Source organism: Artibeus jamaicensis, unplaced genomic scaffold (assembly GCF_021234435.1).
Source record: "Artibeus jamaicensis isolate MK-2021 breed Jamaican fruit bat unplaced genomic scaffold, CSHL_Jam_final contig_3188, whole genome shotgun sequence".
Classification (NCBI taxonomy): domain Eukaryota; kingdom Metazoa; phylum Chordata; class Mammalia; order Chiroptera; family Phyllostomidae; genus Artibeus; species Artibeus jamaicensis.
The window spans coordinates 953,888-978,407 of record NW_026521745.1 but is presented as its reverse complement, the minus strand read 5'-3'; the positions used below and the strand labels follow the sequence as shown (position 1 = coordinate 978,407).

The 24,520-nt window shown below is 40.7% G+C and overlaps 1 protein-coding gene across 3 annotated transcripts in view; it reads left to right on the top strand.

Annotated features, from left to right (window-relative positions):
* The first annotated feature begins 22,777 nt into the window (after positions 1 to 22,777).
* The window catches only part of MICU2 (mitochondrial calcium uptake 2), a 113,461-nt gene continuing 111,718 nt past the window's right edge, over positions 22,778 to 24,520 (top strand). For 2 of the 3 annotated variants that reach the window (XM_053663497.1, XM_053663496.1), the window contains exon 1: positions 22,778 to 23,010. In XM_053663497.1, the coding sequence (XP_053519472.1) occupies positions 22,804 to 23,010 (207 nt within the window). In that variant the 5' untranslated portion in view covers positions 22,778 to 22,803. The remainder of the gene's footprint in view (positions 23,011 to 24,520) is intronic. The other variant, XM_053663494.1, reaches the window with a different exon arrangement.

The following is a 24,520-nucleotide window of genomic DNA, read 5'->3' as shown; positions in this document are numbered from 1 at the left end:
CCATTCTAGAAAGACAAACAATCCAATTAAAAAATGGGCAAAGGACTTGAACAGACATTTCTCCAAGGAGGACATACGGAGGGCCCAGAGACATAGGTAAAGATGCTCAGCATCACTAGTCATCAGAGACATGCAAATTTAAACTATAATGAGATATCATTTCGCACTGGTCAGAATGGTCATCATAAACAAATCAACAAATAAGTGTTGGAGAGGATGTGAAGAAAAAGAAATCCTCGTGCACTGTTGGTGGTAATGAAGACTGCTGCAACCACTGTGGAAAACAGTATGGAATTTCCTCAGAAAACTGAAAATGCAACTGCCTTTTGACCCAGCAATTCCACTGCTGGGATTGTACCCTAAGAGCCCTAACACACCAATCCAAAAGAACCTATGCACCCCAATGTTCATTGCAGCACAATTTACAATAATCAAGTGCTGGAAGCAACTTAAGTGCCCATCAGCAAATGAGTGGATCAAAAAATGGTAGTACATTTACACAACAGAATTCTACACAGCAGAGAGAAAGAAGGAGCTTATACCCTTTGACAGAGCATGTATGGAACTGGAGAGCATTATGCTAAGTGAAATAAGCCAGGTCATGAAAGACAAATACCATATGATCTCACCTATAACTGGAACCTAATCAACAAAATGAACAAGCAAGCAAAATATAACCAGAGACACTGAAATTGAGAACAGGCTGGCAATGATCAGAGTGGTGAGGGGAGGGGATAATGGGGGAAAAGGATGAAGGGTTTACAGGAACATAAAGGACATAAATGAACAATAACAAAGGGAGATGGAAACAGGGGAAGGAGGTGGGGAGGGCTGGGTTAGTAGGGGAGGGGAGGGTAATAGGTAGAAAACTGTACCTGAACAACAAGAAAAAAATAAAAACACTAAAAATTAAAAAGTTAATCAATTAATTAACTTGAAAAAAGAAATGACAGCTATACTAATTTAAATAAAGAACAATTTACAGGGAGACTTCTGGCCAAGATGAAGGCATAGATGGGAACACTGTGCCTCCTCACACAACCAAGTTTATGAACAACAAATATTTAAAACCCAGAATGCAACCAAAACAGAGAAAATTAAACTGTACCAAAGTCCAACAACAACAAACCATTCAGCCAGACCAGTAAGAGGGGCAAAGTCAGCAGCAGCTCCTGTAGTGGGGTTGCACAGGAAAAAGCAGCCTGACAGACCCAGGCGCGCAGGCGGTGGTTAGCAGATCCCAGGCATGGAGTGGCAACAGGCAAACCGAGTGAGGGCGCAAGGCGGCTGGCTGACTACAGTCACACACTCGCACATAGATAAACCAGGCAAAGGAGCAAGCCAGGGCCCCAGCGCCAAGAAATAAAGCCTAAAAGCACCAATTGGAAAAACTTTCGGGGGTCACAGTGCCAGTAGAGGCTCCCAGGTTCACAGAGTTCATTGGAGAGACCCACAGGGTTCTGGAGGGTACACAATCCCACACATCCAGGAAGCAGCACCAGAAGGGCCCAATTTGCTTGAGAGAAGCAGCAGAGGGCACTGAGGTCCAAGAGAACACAGAACAAATATCATTGCTGTTCTCTGACCATGCCCCCACATACAGCATCACAACCCAGCAACCTGGGTTGCCCTGCTCTGGTGAACACCTAAGGCTCTGCCCCTCATACATAACAAGCATGACAAGGCCAAAACATTATGGCTCAAGAAGAAGAACAGCTCAAAGCTCCAGAGCCAATACTTCTAAGTGACCAACAGATAGCCAATCTATTAGAAGCACAGTTCGAAACACTGGTGATCAGGATGCTCACAGAACTGGTTCATTTTAGTTGCAAATTAGAGGAACAAATGAAGGCTAACCTAATTGAAATGAAGGGAAATGCACAGGAAACCAATAGTTATGGGAAGAAAACTGGGACTCAAATCAACGGAGTGGACCAGAAAGAAGAAAAATATGACCAAACAGAAAAGAATGAACAAACAAGAATTCAACAAAATGAGGAGAGGCTTAGGAACCTCCAGGACATCTTTAAATGCTCCAACATCCGAATTAAAGGGGTACCAGAAGGGGAAGAGAAAGAGCAACAAGTAGAAAACTTATTTGAACAAATAATGAAGGACCACTTCCCCAAACTGGCAAAGGAAAGAGACTTCCAGGAAATCCAGGAAGCTCAGAGAGTCCCAAAGAAGTTGGACCCAAGAAGGAACACACCAAGGCACATCATCATTACATTAGCCAAGATTCAAATGAAGGAGAAAATCCTAGAAGCAGCAAGAGATAGGAGGACAGTCACCTACAAAGGAGCTCCCACAGACTGTCAGCTGATGTCTCAAAAGAGATCTTACAGGCAAGAAGGGGCTGGAAAGAGGTATTCCAAGTCATGAAAACCAAAGACCTACATCCAAGATTGCTCTATCCAGCAAAACTTTCATTTAGAATGGAAGGGCAGATAAAGTGCTTCTCAGATAAGATCAAATTCAAGGAGTTCATCATCACCAAGCTCTTATATGAAATGTTAAAGGAACTTATCTAAGAAAAAGAAGATAAAAAATATGAATAGTGAAAGGACAGCAAACTCACAGTTATTAACAACCACACCTAAAACAAAAGGAAACTAAGAGGACAGCTAGATCAGGAACAGAAACATAGAAATGAAGATCATGTGGAGGGTTAGCAACAGGGGAGTGAGAGGGGGTGTAGTAGACCACTCTGCCTGATTTTAGGAATTGTATCTCTACCCCCTGTGGCTAAGGGTGAGAGAAGACCTTTGGAATGCCAGCCACAGGAGACAAAGCTTGTCTCTGGTAGCAAACGCTGCCTCAGTTTCTCTCCCTGCCCCCAGAGCTTGGTCAGGAGTCAATGACAGAGAGGAAGACCCCTCACAGCGGGGGGCATCCTAAGCCAGACTCAATCACCTGGGAGGCCTTCATGGAAGGACTCAGGGGGCTGCAACAGAGAGCAATGGACTCTTGCCCCCCAGCTTTGTCAAAGCCCGAGTCTCCATGTCCCCTGGGAGAAGCACTTCCTGGCTCTAATCCTCTTAAGCCTGAATACCTGATGGGGAGAGGTGCAGCTCCTAGCCTTACCAGAGCGTGCCCTGGGGAAAAATCTGGCACCACAAAGACTTGCTGATAAACCTGTGAAATCTGCTCTAACAGTGCTTTCATTCATATGATAAGGGTTCGAGAGGAAATGAGTATGTCTCCCAAAGTTTCTGCAACTCTCTTCCTGACAGACACTGACTCATAGTAAGCCCTCAGATTTTTTTGTAATGTTATCTACTGTTTGATCCTTGCCGCCCTGTATTCCTGTGTATTACAACCCAATAAAAGGCTATGGAGAAAGGCGCTCAGGGCCTTTTTCTCCTCGGAACTGGCCGCTGCTGGCCTCTTTCTCCCCAGAGAACTGGCCACAGCCCACTCCTCCATTCCCAAACAGATCTCATCTTGTCTCAGCCATATTTATTCACTCATGCGTGTCCGTGGCACCAGGGGGACCTCACGAAAGTGGTTGCCTCCACAAGGAGGAGGCGGGGGAGAAGGTACAAAGAATAAGTAGCATAGATGGTAGATAGAAAATAGATAGGGGGAGGACAATAGTATGGGAAATATAGAATCTAAAGAACTTGTGACACGTGGACATGAACTAAAGGGGAGGAATGGGAGGAGTGCATGTGCAGGGTAGAGGGGAATAAAGGGGGGGATGGGAAAACTGTAATGGCATAATCAATAAAGCATATTTTTAAAAATACCTATTAAAAAAAACAATTTACAGGGAAACAACAGTAGAATGGATGAAGCCAAGAATCAAATCAATCATTTGGAACATAAGGAATCAGAAATACCCAGGCAGAACAGCAGGAAAAAGGAATCCAGAAAAATGAGGATGGTGACAACCTCTGGGACAATTATAATGGGTCCAACATCTGCCTCATAGAGGTGCCTGAAGGAGAAGAGAAAAAGCAAGACATTGGAAATGTATCTGAAAAAATGGTAAAGGAAAACTTCCCTAATATGGTGGAGGAGATAGTCATGCAAGTCCAGGAAGCACAAAGAGTAGAGTACAAATCATGATGCATGCAGAGACGCCCACTCCAGGACACATCATTATTAAAGGGCCAAAGATTAAAGAAGAGGAGAGACTCTTAAAAGCAAGAGTAAAGAAGTTATTTGCTAAAAGGCTGCAAAGAGGGGGTAGGGGAGGGAATTTCAGGGGGGAAAGGGTAAGGATTTACAGGAACTAGTATAAAGGACATATGGACAACAATTAAGCGGGGGTGGAAATGGGAGGGAGGTAGGGAGCACGGGGGGGGGGGGCTGGAATGGGAGTAAAAGACAGAAAACTGTACTTGAACAATAATTAAACATAAAAAGAAACCCCAAACACTAATTCGAAATAATACATGCACCCCTATGTTCACTGCAGCGTTATTTACAGTAGCCAAGATCTGGAAACAGCCCAAGTGCCCATGAGAAGATGAATGGATAAAAGAACTGTGGTACTTTACACAATGGAATACTACTTGGCAGTGAGAAAGAACAAAAATTTTACCACTTGTAACAGCGAGAATAGACCTAACGGGTAATAATGCTAAGTGAAATAAGCCAATCAAAGACAGGCAAATACCATATGATCTCACTTATATATGGAATCTAATGAACAAAATAATTTAACAAACAGAATAGAAACAGAAACATAGATACACAGAACAGACCGACAGCTATCATGGGGTGTGGTTCAGGGCATGGATGAACAAAAGGTAAAAGGATTAAACATGATTTAATATACATATATACATATATATATACAAACACACATACATACACATGACACACACACATGGGCAACAGAACAGTATGATGACAGCTAGAGGGCAAGGGAGTTAGGGAGATGAAAGTGAGCAAAAATGAGTTAAGTGAGGACCAAAAGAGACTTTACTTTGGGCTATGAGTGCACAGCATTCAGATGATGTTTCATTGATTTGTATACTTGAAACTAGTATGGTTTTGTTAACGAATGTCACCCCAATAAATTCAATAAAAATATATATAGCATACAAATGACAGAAGAAAAATGACCCTAATCAAACAATGACTCCATTTGCTACTATAGAAACTCAATTTTTGTACATTCCTTAAGTATGGTTTATGCATTATAAATATTTTTGGACTTTGTTGTCTGTGCTTAGTTTTTGGTGTGTTTTCTTAATGCATGCCTATTTTATTGTCATTTTTTTCCTTTAGAAATTGTGTTTTATATTCTCCTTCAAATAATACCCACCACTCAAAAAATAGAAAACTATGTTTTCTTTAAGCATGTCTACTGTTCATTTATACATGTAAATATATACGGAATTAAATCTATAATGACACATTTCAGATGTAGCCTTTAATATCACTGATTAAATTGCCCATGATATTCCTATTAATTTAAAATATCATATTTCTCATAAATGATGACAAAAAAACATAGTCTATACCTGGACTTCATATTCTAATCTCTTGATCTGTTAATTCTTATATTGTAATTTTTTTATTTCCTAGTAAAATTCTTCATTTTCCTTAATAAATGACTTCTGGAATTACTATGGAACTGATATTTAACAGTCTTCACTGTAAATGAACCTAAACTATTCCATCCTTAAGGTGTAGTTTGAGCCTGATTCCTCCCTTTTCTGAAAGGAGTCTTTCTTTAACAGATGCTTTACCAAGGATTAATGGGCAGTTACCTCACGCCAGGCCCTCCAGGAATGGTACACATGCCATTTGCTAGGGGTGGGATAGAAGGAGGAAACCAAGGTGAACTACTTCCCAGCAGTAGCCAGGGGCACAGACCTTTTAAGTCGCAGGCCAAAGGGAAAATAAACACAGTTTTTCCCTTGCTCACACTAGTGTTCACTTATTTCTTATGTGGACTTTACTATGAATTGAAAGCCCTTTCTTCAACTCAGCTTCAGTGACTTCCTACGATTCTACTTTGTAAACTCAAAAGCAAATCTGTGCTAGTAGGGATGCCTGAACATTTTCCAGTACCTCAATGTTCTAGGAACTTAATCAAGGCTATATTTAGATAGCACATTTCAGAGAAAATGTGCCTTTCCTTAAAGGGTTTGATCCCACATCCCCTGGTTAAACCAAACATACTTTCAAGTTAATAAAAGCTGTACCTGCCATGGCAGCAAATCTGGCTATAATTGAAAGAGTAGAAATATTTTACATAAGAAAATTATTTTTGGGGTTGTAGCGTAATCATGAAAAAGCATGAAAGGTGCCCTGACTGTTGTAGCTCAGTGGATTGAGCGCAGGCCTGTGAGCCAGACAATCGCGGTTCGATTCCCAGTCAGGGCACATACCTGGGTTGCAAGCCGGTTCCCTGCAGGCCAATTCCCAGCAGGGGATGCACAAAAAGCAACCATACATTGATGTTTCTCTCCCTCTCTCTCTTTTCCTTCCCCTCTAAAGATAAATAAAATCTTAAAAAAAAAATTTTTTAAAAAGCATGAAAGGTAACAGCAAGATGTAATTTGTATTACTTTTTTATTTTTTTTACATGCAATAAGTAAACTTTTGTCATAAAAAAAGAACTTCAAATTTATTTTATTTTTTTTTAGAAATTAACATTTTATTTTTTTTATATATTAAATTTTATTTAGTTACTTTTCAAGTACATTTTTTGTATTACTTTTTTATTTACTGAACAAGATGTTAGAAGAAAATTGTCTTAACTCTTAGCTTACTATATTTTAATATATTTTTTAATGTTCCACACAGTGACTGCAGTGGAGCCTCTAAAAATAACTTTAAATTCCAATGTCATGTGGAACATGAAGATTTGGTTTCATTTCCAAAACCGCTCTGTTGAAAAATACACCCTAAAAGCAATTCTCATTTTACAGCATTATAGCTGGAACAGCTGCAGGAAGAATTACAAAATGTATTTAACCCAATCTAAAGTTTAAAATTTTGATCTCTGAAGAAAGCATTTTTGAAGTCTCACACGTGTTAGGAAAAGGGTTTAGAACTTTGATAAGGCTTCACAAAGAAAGAAGCACTGTGAAATTTTAACAAAAGACTACGTACATTTTTCCCCTAAGAATGTTTCAGATCTATACTATACAATTTAATTTTTATACATGGACAAGTGATACTCTATCCCTGAGTTTGATATCCTCTGGGCGCATCAATTGTCACATACAAAAAGATACTTTCTACAAACAAATTCAAACATATTTGTTTATTCACAAATATGCAAATGTTATACTCACATATATAGTCACATATATTTCACATATATTTGTTTCTGACAGTTCACCCATGAAAACCATGCTTCCAAACACAGTACAGCTTTCTGAAACTGCAGACACTCTTTGAGGAGTTAACAGTTAATAAGGACCCAGAGCCATACAGACTTTTCAAACCCTGTCCGTAGGACCATCACAGATGTCTGGGGAAGGATGGAAATGGTCCATAGCACCTTCTGTCTGCAGTATGGACCTTTCATAGCTTAGCCTCACTGCCTTCCCACCTCTGTAGCAGATACCTGCTATGGATGGCCAGCTCTTATCTTCACTCAAAATAACAGGTAATTCATTCTTACTGTCACATTTAAAAAACCAAAATGCAGTGTCTCAGTATTGATTTCTCTGCGGCAATGATATCTTTGATATACTCACTAGGGAAAATATGTTTAAGCAATTCTTTTTTTTATTAAATTTATTTTTTTAATTGATTATGCTGTTACAGTTGTTCTATTCCCCCCTTCATTCCCCTCTACCCTGCCCCCCCATCCCCACCATTACCCCCCTTTAGTTTATGTCCATGTGTCTCAAGTCCTTTAGGTTCTATATTTCCCATGCTATTCTTGCCCCCCCCATCTATTTTCTATCTACTGTCTATGCTACTTATTTTCTGTACCTTCTCCCCCCATCTCCTCCTCCCACTCCCCCTGTTGCTAACCCTCCTTGAGATCTTCATTTCTATGTTTCCACTCCTGATCTAGCTGTCCTTTTAGTTTGCTTTCGTTTTAGGTGTGGTTGTTAATAACTGTGAGCTTGTTGTTCTTTCACTGTTCATGTTTCTTTAACTTCTTTTTCTTAGATAAGTCCCTTTAACATTTTATATAATAAGGGCTTGGTGATGATGAACTCCTTGAATTTGATCTTATCTGAGAAGCACCTTATCTGTCCTTCCATTCTAAATGAAAGTTTTGCTGGATAGAGCAATCTTGGTTGTAGGTCTTTAGATTTCATGACTTGGAATATTTCTTTCCAGCCCCTTCTTGCCTGTAAGGTCTCTTTTGAGAAATCTGCTGACAGTCTGATGGGGACTCCTTTGTAGGTGATTGTCCCCTTAGCTCTTGCTGCTTCTAGGATTCTCTCCTTCATTTTAATTTTGGCTAATGTAATTATGATATGCCTTGGTGTGTTTCTTCTTGAGTCCAACTTTTTTTGGTACTCTCTGAGCTTCTTGGATTTCTTGGAAGTCTATTTCCTTTGCCAGATTGGGGAAATTTTCTTTTATTATTTGTTCAAATAATTTTTCCACTGGTGGTTGTGTCTTTCCCCCTTCTGGTACCCCTATAATTCGGATATTGGAGCGTTTAAAGATGTCCTGGAGGTTCCTAAGACTCTCCTCATTTCTTTGAATTCTTGCTCTTTGACTCTTTTCTGTTTGGCCATTATTCGCTTTCTTCTGGTCCACTCCATTGATTTGAGTCCCAGTTTCCTTTTCATCTCTATGGGTTTCCTGTGGAATTCCATTAATTTCCCTTAGTTTAGCCTTCATATGTTTCTCTAATTTGTGGCTATAGTCAACCAGATCTGTTAGGATCCTGATGACCAGTGTTTTAAAACTGTGCGTCTGAGAGTTTTGCTATTTCTTCGTCGCTTAGATTTATCTCTGGGGCTTTGAGGTCTTCCTGCGACATTTTTGGTCTGTTCTGGCCCTTTAAATATGAGAAGCGGCACGTTGGACTCCCAGGTCGCTGGGTTGTGATGCTGTATGTAGGGGCGTGGTCAGAGCAGGGAAATGGCGGCGCCCTTTACCCGCCGCGGCTGGTCCAACCGCCCACTCCCTCGCCTGTCCGATCGCCCGCAGACAGGCAACCGCAGTCAACATGCAGCACCGCCTCCCCACCGTCTCCTCAGCAGTCGCTCACCCGGTGGGTCGCTCGGTCGCTCACTAGGTCCAACCCTGGGCCTGGAACCCGTGCGTCTGGATTCGCGCGTCTGGACTCCGCGCCTGGGTCCGTCTGACCTGGGTCCATCTGACTGGAGCCCTCCCGTGCAACTCCTCACGAGTCGCCGGTTTCGCCCCTTACCAGTGGGGCTGAAGAATTTGTTGTTAACGGACTTCCGAAAAGTTCAATTTTCCGTGTTCTGGTTGTGTTCTCTGGTGCTAATATTTAGTTGTCCCTAAACTTGGTTGTGTGAGAAGGCACGGCACATCCACCTATACCTCCATCTTGGCGGAAGTCCTAAGCAATTCTTATGTTAATGAAGTAATCCCTCTGTATTATCTCACTAGTTTTTTCTTTTTTAAATATATTTTATTGATTGAACCATTACAGTTGTCCCATTTCCCCCCCTTCATGCCCCTCCGCCCTGCACTCCCCCTTCCCCCCAACACCCCCCTTTGGTTCATGTCTGTGTCACAGTTCTTTAGCTTTTACATGCCCTCGCCCGCCTTGTCTGTTTTCTACCTACTATCTATGCTACTTATTCTCTGTACCTTTCCCCCCTCTCTCCTCCTCCCACTCCCCTGTTGCTAACCTTCCATGTGACATCCATTTCTGTGATTCTGTTCCTGTTCTAGATATTTGCTTGGTTTGTTCATTTTTATTTAGGTGTGGTTGTTAATAACCGTGAGTTTGCTGTCACTTTACTATACATGTTTTCTTAGATAACTCCCTTTTAACATTTCATAAAATAAGGGCTTGGTGATGATGAACTCCTTGAACTTGACATTATCTGAGAAGTACTTTACCTGTCCTTCCATTCTAAATGAAAGCTTTGCTGGATAGAGCAATCTTGGTTGTAGGTCTTTGGATTTCATGACTTGGAATACTTCTTTCCAGCCCCTTCTTGCCTGTAAGGTCTCTATTGAGAAATCCGCTGACAGTCTGATGGGTACTCCTTTGTAGGTGACTGTCCCCTTATCTCTTGCTGCTTCTAGGATTCTCTCCTTCATTTTTATCTTGGCTAGTGTAATTATGATGTGCCTTAGTTTGTTTCTCCTTAGGTCCATGTTCTTTGGGACTCTTTGAGCTCCTGGACTTCCTGGAATCTATTTCCTTTGCCAGATCGGAGAAGTGCTCCCTCATTATTTGTTCAAATAACATTTCCACTTGTTTCTCTTCCTCTTCCTCTTCTGGCACCCCTATGATTCAGATCTTGGAATGTTTTAAGTTGCCCTGGAGGTTCCTAAGCCTCTCCTCATTTTTTTGAATTCTTGTTTCTTCATTCTTTTCTGTTTGGTTTTCTTTCTTTTTTCTGGTCCATTCCATTGATTTGAGTCCCAGTTTTCTTCCCATCACTATTGGTTCCCTGTGCATTTTCCTTCATTTCACTTAATGTAGCCTTCATTTTTTCATCTAATTCATGACCAAATTCAACCAATTCTGTGAGCATCCTGATCAACAGTGCTTTGAACTGTGCATCTGATAGGCTGGCTATTTCTTGGTTGCTTAGTTATTTTCTCTGGAGCTTTGGTCTGTTCTGTTTGGGCCATTTTTTTGGTCTTGTCCTGCCTGTTATGTATGAGGGGTGGAGCCTTAGGTGTTCACCAGGGCAGGGCAACCCAGTTGCTGGGTTGCAACAATGTATGTGGGGGCAAGGTCCAAGAAGGAACAATGGCACTTCCTCAACTCTGTCAGTTCTCAGTCCCTTCCTCAGCTTCCCCCAAGCAAACCGGGCCCTTCTAGTGCTGATTCCTGGGTGGGTGGGCTTGTGTACATTCTAAGACCCTGTGGGTCTCTCCAATGAACTCTCCTGTGAAGCTGGGAGTCTCTCCCTTCACGTCAACCCCCACAAGTGTTTCCAATCTGTGCTTTAAGGCTTTATTTCCCATCACTGGGGCCCTGGGCTGCATGGTTTGTCTCACTCCCCAATTTTGCCTGGTTTGTCTGCTCACAAATGTGGGACCACCTTGTCAGTCTGTCACCTTTCGTGCAGTGCCTGGCTTCACAATCGCCACCTTGCTGGGTCTGCTCATTGCCACCCCACACTCGGGGTCTGCCAGCTACCACCTGCATGCCCAGGGTCCACCCGCTGCCATCTTTTGTGCCCAGGTTGCCTTACATGCCCAGTGACACTGCCTTTTGTGCCTCAACCCCTCTCCACCCGGCCACCAACTCCACCCCACCTACCAGTCTCGATGAATGTGTCTATTTTAACTTCTTGGTTGTCCGACTTCCATACAGTTCAATTTTCTGTCAGTTCTGGTTGTTATTTTGTTTCTGAATTGTTGTTGTCCTTATTTTGGTTGTGCAAGGAGGCAGTGTGTCTCCCTATGCCTCCATCTTGGCTGGAGTCACTATTTTTTTTTTACTACATCAAAAGACTTTTTATGAAATTTGTAAACACTGTATTTCTGCCCAAATAAGTTGTTATGCTTCTCAATATCTACATTTGACTGAGAAATTAAATATTTCTTACAAAGAACTGCAATACGGATATCATGTGAATGGAAATATGGAGAAGTATACACCTTGTGTGCAACAAAAGCTGTGTGTACGACATAAATAAATCTATAGTTGGTCCCATTTCCTAAGTTATGTTCCATTTCTTTTATTTAATAGCATTTCAAATCTAACCCTTTAAAATCAGTACATATACTAATATCTTTATTCATCAATCAAGCAAAAAATTTATTAAATGTTATTGCAGGATATCCAGTCAAGATGGCAGTGTAGGCAAACATGGCTCAACTTCTCACACAACCACATCAAAATTACAACTAAAATAGAGAACAACCATCACTCAGGACCATCAGATATCAAGTTCAGTGGAAGTTTGGCAACTACAGAATTAAAGAAACCACATCCATGCAGACTGGTACGAGGGGTGCAGATGCCAAACAGGCTGGTCTCACACCCAGGTGTAGTGGATAAAAATTCAGGAGGGATATCCCAGGAGCAAGGAGTCCCAGACTCACATCAGACTGCCCAGGCCTGGGTTCCAGTGCCAGAAGATAACTCCCCACAACTTCTGGCTGCAAAAACCAGCAAGGATTGAGTCTGTGGAAAAAACTGCTAAAATTCCAACAAGTTCCTCTTAAAGAACCCACTCACAGACTTAGTCAGACTCACTCCCTTTGAGCTCCAGCACCAGGACAGCAGTGGTGTATGGGAAGGAAATGAAGTGTCTGGGATTAAGGAGAGCAGAGGCCAGTGTCCCTTTTCTGAACCCTCCCACCACAGAGCCACAGAGCCAGCAGGCTGGTACCATATCTGAAACTCCATCCATCTAACACTGTTTGCCCTGCCCAGGAGATCCACAGAGACTCCACCCCACCCAAATTAAAGACCACCCAAGCTGCTTTTCCATATGAATGGATGGTCTTGTCTCATGCTTCACAACTTCCTAACTCCCCCAAAACAAGCAACAGACAGACTCAGAGAGCCACCAGCCCCCATACCTCTTCCTAAGTAACCCCAGGCCCATCGCTAGCAGCAGCCAGCCTAGATTCATAGCTCGGCTTTGCCTGGGATTCTCCAAGCCCAGCTCAAGTAGCAGCCACCTCAGATTGTTTTATAGCTCAGTCAGGGTGGCCCCAGGCAAAACACAGGTTAGGGCTGAACTTGGCCTGCACCATTCAGGAAACTCTAGAGCCTGTGCACCTAGTGGACAGCTACAGACCACATAGGAGCACTACCACCTTAACTCCATACCGCTAATCCTACACAGAGGGCGGAGGTTGATGGTCAGTGGTTACACCCAATCCTTGCAACTAAACTAGCCTGGTAAAATTCCTCTGACTGACCTGTCAACAACAACCAATGTTCAACCACAAAAACAGTGTGTACTCAGGCCACACAGAGGGTGCACCTCAAGTATCCAGCTTGGGTAATAGGGAAGGATGTCCAACTAGACCCTGAAGGACACCTGCTACATTGAGCCACACTACCAAGATACAGACTCAAAGCTGCACTACCTAAGACATAGAAACAAACACAGGGAGGCTGACAAAATAAGAAGACAAAGAAACATGGCCTAAATGAAAGGAAAGATCAAAACTCCAGAAATAAAGCTAAATGAAATGGAAATAAGTAATCTATCAGATGCAGAGTTCAAAACACTGTCTATAAGGATAATCAAAGAACTCAGTGAGATCTCAACAGCATAAAAAAGACCCAGTCATAAACAAAAGATATACTAATTGAGATAAAGAACAATTTACAAGGAAACAACAGTAGAGAGCATAAAGCCAAAAATTAAATCAATGATTCGAACCATAAGGAAGCAAAAGACAAACAATCAGAACTACAAGAAGAAAAAAAGAATCCAAAAAAAGCAAGCATAGTATAAGCAAGCCTCTGCTACAACTCCAGCAGGCCCAACATTCCCATCAAAGGGGAGACAGAAAGAGAAAAGAAAGAGCAAGAAATAGGAAATTTCTCTGAAAAGAATAACAAAAGAATATTTCCCTAATTTGGGAAAGACACAGACATGCAAGTACAGGAAGCACAGAGAGTCCCAAACAAGATGGATGTAAAGAGGCCCACACCAAGACACATCATAATTAAAATGTCAAAGGTTAAAGATAAAGAGAATCTTAAAAGCAGCAAGAAGAAAGGACAGAGTCACCTTCAAAGGAGTTCACATAAGACTGTCAGCTGATTTCTCAAAAGAAACTTTGCAGACTAGAAGGGATGGACAAGAAGTATTTAAAGCAATGAAAAGCAAGGACCTACAACCTAGATTACGCTATCCAGCAAAGCTACCATTTAAAATGGAAGGGCAGATAAAGTGTTTCCCAGAGAAAGTAAAACTAAAGGAGTTCTTCATCACCAAGCCACTAATGTATGAAATGTTAAAGGGAGTTATTTAAGAAAAAAGACAATATCAAAACTATGAACACTAAAATGGCAATAAATTCACAACTATCATCAACTGAATCTAGAAATCAAACTAAGCAAATGAGCAGAAAAGAAACACAATCACAAATATGGAGATCATTTGGAGGGTTGTCCGTTGGGAGAGGAAAGAGGGAGAATGGTGGAAAAGGTACAGGGATTAATAAGCACAAATTGGTAGGTACCAAACAGGGAGATGTTAAGAACAGTATAGGAAATGGAGTAGCCAAAGAACTTATATGCCTGACCCATGAACATGAAGTAAGGGGGGGATTGCTGGAGGGAAAGGGGTTACCAGGTAAAGGGTGGCAAAGAGGGAATAATTGAGACAACAGTAGGAGTATAATCAATAAAATATATTTTAAAAAATAAAAATAAAAAACAGCATAGACCTTACAAATTTAGAAGCAGTTCCTTACTTGGGGACTGGTATTAAACTACATGGCTGAAGACACATCCCAGCCAAGGACTTTCTCTACAGCTGGTGATGAAGTACTGAACAAAGCTGGAGACTGAAAAAACTAATATAGAAAATGTACTTAAACAAATGTCAGCAGCTGTCAGAGAAGACTTCATATTTAGAATAGCTGACAGGAGATTGGTTCTATTATAGTAATGTATTTACTCTGCAAAAGAAAAGATTGAACACATTAAATCTCCTTCTTCTATATTTTACTGATTACGCTAGTGCAGTTGTCCCAATTTCATTATCCCCTTTATCCCCCTTCTCCCTGCACTCCACCACTCTCCAGCATTCCTCGCCCACCTTAGTTTATGCCCATGGGTCACAGATACAAGTTCTTTTGCTTCTCCATTTCCTATACTGTTCTTAACCTCCCCCTGTCTATTTTGTGCCTACCTACTGTGCTTCTTATTCCCTGTATCTTCTCCCCCCACTCTCTCCCTCCCCACTGATAACCCTCCAAATGATCTTCATTTCTGTGGTCCTGTTCCTGTTCTAGTTGTTTCCTTAGTTTTTGTTTATGTTTTTTAGGTTCAGTTGTTGATAGTTGTGAGTTTGTTGTCTTCTCATTGTTCACAGTTTTTTTATCTTCTTTTTCTTAGATAAGTCCCTTTAACATTTCATATAATAAGGACTTGGTGATGACAAACTTCTTTAACTTGACCTTATCTAGGAAGCACTTCATCTGCCCTTCCATTTTAAATGATAGCTTTGCTGGAAAGAGTATTCCTGGATGTAGGTTCTTGCCTTTCATGACTTTGGATACTTCTTTTTAGCCCCTTCTTGTTGGTAAGGTTTCTTTTGAGAAATCAGCTAATAGTCTTATGGGAACTCCTTTGTAGGTAACTCTCTCGTTTCCTCTTGCTGCTTTTAAGATTCTCTCCTTATCTTTAATCTTGGGTAACTTAATTATGATATGTCTTGGTGTTTTCTTCCTTGGGTCCAATTTCTTTGGGACTCTCTGGGTTTTCTAGACTTCCTGGAATTCTATTTCCTTCACCAGATTAGAGAAGTTTTCCTTAATTATTCATTCAAATAAGTTTTCGATTTCTTGCTGTTCCTATTCTCCTTCTGGCACCCCTATTTCAGATGTTGGAACATTTAAAGTTGACCCAGAGGTTCCTAAGCCTCTCCTCATTTTTGTTTTTATTCTTGTTTCTTCATTCTATTCTGATTGGAAGTTTTTCTATCTTTTGTTTCAAATCATTGATTTGAATACTGGTTTCCTTCCCTTCACTGTTGGTTTCCTGCATATTTTCCTTTATTTCACTTTGTATAACCTTCATGTCTTCCTTCATTTTGCAACTGAGCTCAATCATTTCTGTGAGCATCCTGATGACCAGTGTTTTCAACTCTGCATTTTATAGGTTGTCTATCTTCTCATTGCTTAGTTCTTTTCCTGAGGTTTTGATCTGCTCTTTCATTTAAGCCATATTTTTTAGTCTCAGCACACCTGTTACCTTGTAAAGGGTGGGGCCTTAGGTATTTGCCAGGGTGTGGTAACCCTCTTTGCTGTGTTGTGGTGCTGTATGTGGGGGAAGGGTGAGCGAGGGACCAATGCCACTTGCTCAGCTCTTGCCCCACTTTCCAACACTTCCCTGACTTCCCACAAGCAAACTGTGCCCTTTCAGGTGCTGATTCACAAGTGAGTGGGTTTGTATATGTTCTAGAACCCCATGGTCCTCTCCCATGGACTCTCCTGTGAACCTGGGAGTTCCTCCCACCACCACAACCCCCACAGACTTTTATACCCAGACGTTTTAAGTCTTTAGTTTCCCACAATGCAACCCTGGGTTCTGAGGTCTCTCTTGCTCCCCAATAGTTCCTCCTGGCTTACTGGCATATGAATGTGGGACCAGCCACTACCTTGCCATGCATTATCTCAGCACCCACTGCCCATCTCTGCCTCTCCCACCTGCCTGGATGAATGTTCTTTAATTCCTTGGTTGTCAGATTTCCATGCAGTTTGAATTTCTGGTAGTTATGGGGTTTTTTTGTTTGTAAATTAATTGTTAACCTTCTTTTGGTTGTGCTAGGAAATGAAGCATTTCTACCTATGCCTCCATCTTGGCCGGAATGCTGAAAATATTAAATCTTATGGAGCTCGAGGGACTTGGACACATAACACACAAAGCCTATTTACAAGTAGGTTTAAATTTTTCAACAAAAGATAATAATTTAAAAGTTTTTTAAATTAAATGACATAGAGACTAAAAGAACAATTCAAAGAATCAATGAATCCAGGAGCTGGTTCTTTGAGAAGATAAATAAAATTGACAAACCTTTATCCAATTCATCAAAAAAAAAAAAGAGGAGTAACAAAATAAATAAAATCAGAAACAAAAGAGGAAAAGTTACAATTGATACCACGGAAATACAAAGAATTGTAAGAAATTACTAAGAACAAATATATGCAAAGAAACTGGACAACCTGGGCAAAAAGGACAAATATCTACAAATTTAATACATCTTCCAAAACTGAATCAACAAGAAGCAGAAAACCTGCATAGATTAATAACAACTACTTAAATTGAAGCAGGAATCAAAAAACTCTTGGCACACAAAAGCCCTGAATCAGACTGTTTCACAGGTGAATTCTATCAAACATTTAGGAAGAACTAACCTCCATCCCTTTCAAAATATTCCAAAAAATTCAAGAAGATGTAAGACTCCCAAAGTCTTTTTATGAGGTAATTATTATACTAATTCCAAAACCAGGTAAAGACATAACAAAGAAAAAAAATACAAGCCAAAATCTCTGATAACCATAGATGCTAAAGTCATCAACAAAATATTGGCAATCCAGATCCAAGAATACACTAAAAATATCATACACAATAACAAGTAGGATTCATCTCAGGGATGCAAGGATGGTATGATATTCTCAAATCAAAAAACATAATAACCCCATAAACAAAATAAAAGACAAAAATCACATGATCATATCTATACATACTGAAAAAACATTTGACAAAATCCAAAATCCATTTATGATAAATACACACAGCTAAGCAGGAATAGACGGTGCATACCTTGACATACTAAAAGCCATGTACAAGAAAACTACAGCCGACATTATACTCAATGGGCAAAAACTAAAAGCTTTCCCACTAAGATCAGAAACAAACAAGGCTGTCCACTCTTACCACCTTTGTTCAACATATTACTGAAAGTTCTGGCCACAATAATCAGACAAGAAAAAGAAATAAAAGACATTCAAATGAAAAAAGAGGTAGTAAAACTGTTATATGCAGATGACATGATAGTGTACATAGATAACCCTCTAGTCTGCATCAAAAAGCTACTAAATGTAACTAGGAAATGTGGCAAAATAGCAGGATACAAAGTCAATATTCAGAAATCAAAGGTATTTTTGTACACCAACAATGAAATATCAGAAAGAGAAACTGGAGGGAAAATCCCATTTACTATAGCAACAAGAAAAATAAAGTACCCAGAAATAAAATTAACCAAGGAGTTAAAAGATTCATACAGAGAAAACTACAGAACATTGAAACTATACAAATTAAAGAAGATACAAATAAAGGAAAGCATATACAATTTTCATGGATTGGAAAAATTAACAACATCAAAATGTCCAGACTACCCAAAGCAATCTATAGAGTCAACAAAATTCCTATTAAAATACTAATGGCATATTTCACTGTTTAAAACAAACATTTCAAAAATCTACATGAAAACAAAAAAGACCCCAAAGAGCCTCAGTAATTTTGAGAAAGAAGAACAAAGCAGGAGGTATCACAAAACCTGATGTCAAACTATATTACAAGGGCACTGTATCAAAACAGTCTGATACTGGCATAAGACAGACATACAGATCAATGGAACAGAATAGAGAACCCAAAAATAAATCCATGTCTCTATGGTCAATTAATATTTCAGAAAGTGTGCATGAGCACACTTTGTAAAAGTAGCCTCTTTGATATATCGTGTTAGAACAGGAGTGGTACATGCAAAAAAATGAAACAAGACCACCAACATACAGCATACACCAGAATAAACTCCAAATGGATAAAAGACTTAAATATAAGTCAAGACACCATAAAAGTCCTAGAGGAAAACACAGGCTGTAAAATTTCAGATATCTCAGGTAAAAATATTTTTGCTTATATATCTCCTAGAGCAAGGGGGAAAAAAAGAAAAAATAAATAGGACTATATCAAATGAAAACACGTCCGCACAGCTAAACCATCATCAAAATGAAAAGTGAACCGACCGTATAGGAGACCATAATTGCCAATGATACATTGGACAAGGGGTTGATCTCCAAAATATATATAGAACTCAATTCAAAACCAGGAAGACAAACAATCCCATTAAAAAATGAACAAAGGACCTGAACAGACACTTCCCCAAGGAGGACATACAGAGGGTCCAGAGATATATGAAAAGATACTCAGCAACACTAACCATTAGAGAGATGCAAATTAAAACCACAATGAGATACCACTTCACACCAGTCAGAATGGCCATCATGAACAAATGAACATACGTGTGCTGGTGAGGTTATAGAGAAAGGGGAACCCTTGTATACCGTTGGTAGGAATGCAGACTGATGCAGCCACTGTGGAAAACAGTATGGAATTACCTCAAAAAACTAAAAACGGAACTGCCTTCTGACCCAGCAATTCCACTCTTAGGAATATACACAAAGAATCCTGAAACTCCAAAAGAATTTATGCACCCTCATTTTCATATTTACAATAGCCAAGACTTGCGAACAGCCTAAGTTCCTATCAGTAAGTGAGCAAATGAAAAAAAAAAAAAAAAGAAGTGTGGTACATCTACACAATGGAATAGTACCCAGCAAAAAGAAAGAAGGAATTCCTACCTTTTGCGACAGATGGATGCAACTGGAGAGCATTATGCTAAGTGAAACAAGCCTGTGGTATAAGACAAATAGCATATGATCTCACTTATAACAGGAACTTATAAACAAAATAAACTAACAAGCAAAACAGAACCAGAGGCATGAAAGCATGGAATAGACTGACAGTGACCAGAGGGGAAGTGGGAGGAGGATAATGGTGGAAAGAAGGGGAAAGGATTAATCAAAGAACATGTATGAATGATCTGCAGACATGGACAACAGAGTGGGGTCTGACTGTGGGAGTGGTGGGTGGGCTGGACGGATAAGGGCAAAGGGGGAAAAATTAAGACATCTTTAATAGAATAACAATAAAAAAGTAAAATAAAATAAAATGAGATTTTTGTCTTAGAAAATAAATTATATGAAAGGAGTAATATATTTTTGTATGTTCGGTGCCCACAGAATGTAAATAGGCACACTAGAGTTTCATTTGTGCCATCTATTTAGTCATTTACTTGTTCATATATTCATTTCATTGAATATCTAATATGTGCTGGGCCCTGAGAAAACAGAAAAACAAGATAGCCTCAGCCAGAAGGATTCCAAACTGTGCGAGAAACACAATGGTTTTAAATATGCCAAATGTTCTAATAGGAATATGCACCTATCTGGGGCTTGGGGCCATGCAGGGCCCCAAGTAACATGCAGGGTTAAGTAACATGCAGGGTTTTATCAACTGGCTATAGAAATTGTGTGAATTACTCAGCATTTGTATAAATAACAGTACCATTTGAACTGTGGTCTATGGAAATCAAGAATAAGCTACAAGGTAAGACATCCAGGACGTCCAAAGGTATCCTAGAAATCCCATAAACAGCAGGACACAGAAACAAGCTAGATGTCAACAATCCAGAAAAGTAAAGCATAGGTCAAGAGGTCAAATCAGACAACCAAGGAATTAAAGAACATTCATCCAGAGTCAGCAGAGGTGAAAAGTAGATCAGAGGTATATAAGGTCAACCAAAAAATTCTCAGGTTAGGTGGGCTAGTGATCTGGAATCAACAACTACCAATCAAGCTCATTTGTGATCAGAAGGCAGGAGTGAGCCAGATCTCAAAGAGGGAAAAAAATGACATCTTTGATGAGTCAACCATGTGCCAGATCATTTCCCATAGAATTCCCATTTAACCCCCAACCCCAAATCATGACAGTTGTTTACAATGGAAAAAAGACTGAGACTCAGAAATTAAGTAATTTGCCCCAGATTCCAGCAGAATCAGGATACAAACCCTGTGGTTTGGTTCACACCTCTGTGCACAGTGAGTTTGATGTACTTCTTCCACTGGAAGGCACTGAAAGTTTTCAGCAGCTGGGGAGAACATGAGGAAACTCCAACTGCAGACTAATTTAGTCAAACTGGCTAAGACAAAGGGAACAAGAACTAAGGGAGGATTATGACAAAATGATCTGAGGAATCAAGCAGACAAATCAAATTTAGTATGGCCCTTGTGTTCAGTTGGTTTTGCAAAATTTCAAGATGGCAGTGCCTGCAAGATCAATCTGGACTCTTCTTCTTTTTAAAAAAAATTTTTATTTATTTATTTTTAGACAGAGGGGAAGAGGGGGAGAGAGGGAAACATCAATGTGTGGTTGCCTCTCATTTGGCCCCAGCTGGGGACCTAGCCTGCAACCCAGGCATAAACCCTGACTGAGAATGCAACCAGTGATCCTATGGTTTGCAGGCTGGCCCTCAATCCACTGAGCCACACCAGCCAGGGCAAGGTCAGGACAAGGTCTTGGCACCTTTGACTTTGGCTCTGTTTCTGCATACCCTAGTAAAGTTTTTAATGGCCAGGGACACTTCAGAGGCTGAACAAAGTTTTTTAAGTAAACTGACACTAAAAAGTAAATACCAAAGGATGGAGGGTCAGAGTCAACAAAATAAAGCTATTATCTGCCTCAGTGAGATAGTTTCTTATGACCAATGGAACAACCAGGAATGAGGTAATGTTCCGACTCACACTGGGGAAAATATCTGAGTCCCTGGTGATGACAGGGACATTGGGTAGAGGTGCTCCTGCATCTGACTTGGCCCTAGATGGTATAATAGATACTATCAAACACCTTATCAGGACAGAATCTAAATTCAACATTCAATAAATAGTGATTGCCTGAAATAAAGAGAGTGGCTTTGAGAGTTTTTAAGAATATGCTTTGTCTAAATGAGTTGGCTGGAATAGGATACAATTTGGCAAAAAAAACAAGAGCAATCAAGAATATGAGGATAGGTAAATACAGAGAACAAATTGATGGTTAGTAGGTGGGAGGGGGGTTGGGGAGTTAGGTGAAAGAGATGAAGGGATTAAGAAGTACAAATTGGCAGTTACAAAACAGTCAGGGGATAGACAATACCGTCAATAATATTCCATTAACTATGTATGGTGCCAGGTGGGTAGATGAAATATAGGGGGGAACACTTTGTAAAGTATATGATTGTCTAACTATGTTGTACACCTCAAACTAATACAAGATAATATTGAATATAACTGTAATTGAAAAACAGCAATATTTTTTAAAGAATGTGACCCTACACTAATTTTTTTTAAGTTTGCTAGATTTTTGCAAGATCTTCGAAGAAAGTTCTGGATATGGATGGTGTGATGGTTGCACATGAGTGTGAAAGTACATAATAGCCCTGAACCTTAAATATAAAATTGGTTAGGATGGTAAATTTCGTGTTACGTGTATTTTACCACAATCAAAAAAATGAATTTAAACAATCTAACTTAGCTGCTGAAGTGAGTCAAGTAGAAAAAATTCTCTATAGCAAGGGTGCTCACTAGAGGCCGGATAGTTTAGTCCACAGTATTTTAAACCGCCTGTGCGAAAGTACCTGCAGACTTCTGAATAACAGGACAGCTTTAAGAAACCGTTAATATAGGTAAGCTTGCGGCACCAAGAGCAAATGTCCTTGGGAATATGCAGAGAACTGGGCTCTGCGTCCCAAAACTTTCAGGGATGAGTTCAATGTCATAACGCGCCTGTTGGAGGTGAAACGCACAGCTGATCACAATTACTATCAGATAATTTTGCCGCTGCCTGTATGGGGCGGAGCCCGCAACCCGGATCCCTCAGTGGATCCGACAGGCGATACCTCGCTTACGGACAAGGGACACATCCTCCAGGGCACTTCCTCCACCACACGGATCCGTCTAGCCTTTGACTGCAGTCTTTCTGGGTGTTGTGGCGCTTCTCCAGTTCCTTCGAACCAAGGTAGCCGAAACCAGTCCCTCCGTACCCGCCCCAACCCAGTGGCCCCAAGTCGCCCGCAATGCTCGCAAGGCTCGCATCCCGCAGACAGTAGGGAGGCCAGGGATCTCGCGAGACCCACGGGTAAGGGGGTTCTCGCGTGATAAGTCGTGGGCACTTCCGCAAAGATGGCGGCGGCGGTCCGCGTCTCTCGGCTGGCGGCTTGGTGCAGTAGGCTGCTCCGTGGAGTGACTGCGGGTTCGCAAGCTGTGCGGGCCTCTGGATGGGTGGCGGCGTCAGCGGCCAGCGTGACGCTGGCAGGAGCAGGAGTGGCATGGTACCACTTCCGCGTGAATGTGGCGGCGCCGCAGGGCGGATTCACTGTCCTAGCGCAGGTAGGGAGGGGGCCCTTTCTCGGGGGCCACCAAGATCCTCAGACAAGGGCACTGGGGATGTGGGGAGGTGGGGTAAAGTTCGGGCAGCTCTGGGAAGTGTCCCGAGCATAACAAATTCGGTGGTGATGGCAGTGGGCGTGTCTTAGTGCAGTACCGAATTTGTCCTTTTTGTGTATGCCAGGTTCTTCCTCCCTTCCTGGTGAACGAAGGGGTTCTCAGAGCCCCAGGTCGTTTTGTCCAATTGCCCCACCCGGACATACCAAACCACGTACCAAGCTTGTACCACTACTTTGGGGAAGTTGTTCTAATAGATGACTTTTATTTAATCGTAAAAATGTCAACCATAAAAATTAACTGGCCGATAACTTCCAGATTTTATAATCAATGGTAAACAAATAGTATTCTATCATAAACTTTAATGCTTCATTGGACCGTGAGCCTTAAGTAAAAGACATTTCTAAAACCTCCCTGTATTAACGGTAAAGATTAAGTTCCCTACTTTAATATGAAATGGTTACATAAAACATTTGAGAATTTGAAAAACTACTTTTTAAGTATTTTTTGGACATTTTCATTTAAACAGGTTTTTGTGGGGGGGTTAAATTAAGAATAGTATTCTTTTTATGTTCTTTTGATTTATATTAGACCTTTCTCATGAAAACTCCAGGAACAGTCAGATACAACAAAAGAGAGGAAAGCAGGCCTGTGAGTTAAAATTACTGACAAATGATATCCTTCACTTGTATCAAATTAAGATGCCAGGGAGGTAAAATGTGCAATGAATCTCCTACATCCTTACACCATTTCTGATCACAGGTGGAGGGATCTATCTTCTAGTGTTTTATGGCATTTTTGTTAGTTAATCTGTGTCAAGCAGTGTATTATTCATCATTGGTTTCTCTACCTGTATTCTCAACCCTTTAATTCATCCTGTTTAGGATGCTTAGATTAATTTTCCTAAAGGAAGCCATTGGCACTTTGATCTGCCCAGAATTTAGTCATTCAGAGTCCTCTTTAGTTATACTCTGACCTGTCACTACTCAGACACACTTTCTAATCACAGTGAATTCACCCCTGTTCTCAGAACAAGACCTTTTTGTTTTACCCCTTCAGCAATTTGTAGTCTGCTTTTTATTCATTTGTCTCATTGCTTTTTTCCTGCCCCACTTCCAACCTGTTTATGTTTTAAATTCCTAACAGGACATTAAAAACTTTATGCCACTGTGGCAGTTTGAATTCTCCCTAGCTCCCTCCCCTTCTTCAGCCTACCTAAAGGAATACAGAAAACATTTTATTATCAGTTTTTTTTTTACAAGATCGATTGACAGTGTTGCTTGATCTGCTGTTGGACAAACTTAAAACAGTGGTTCTCATTCTTTGACCACCACAATGAACTTGAAGATGACCACACATTCCTCTCAGCATCAGTGGCTGACTAAAACAGAGGTTGAGAGGCATAGAGTTTGAAAACTCATCTTCTACCTCATCAATTTTGGTAACACTTCCTGAG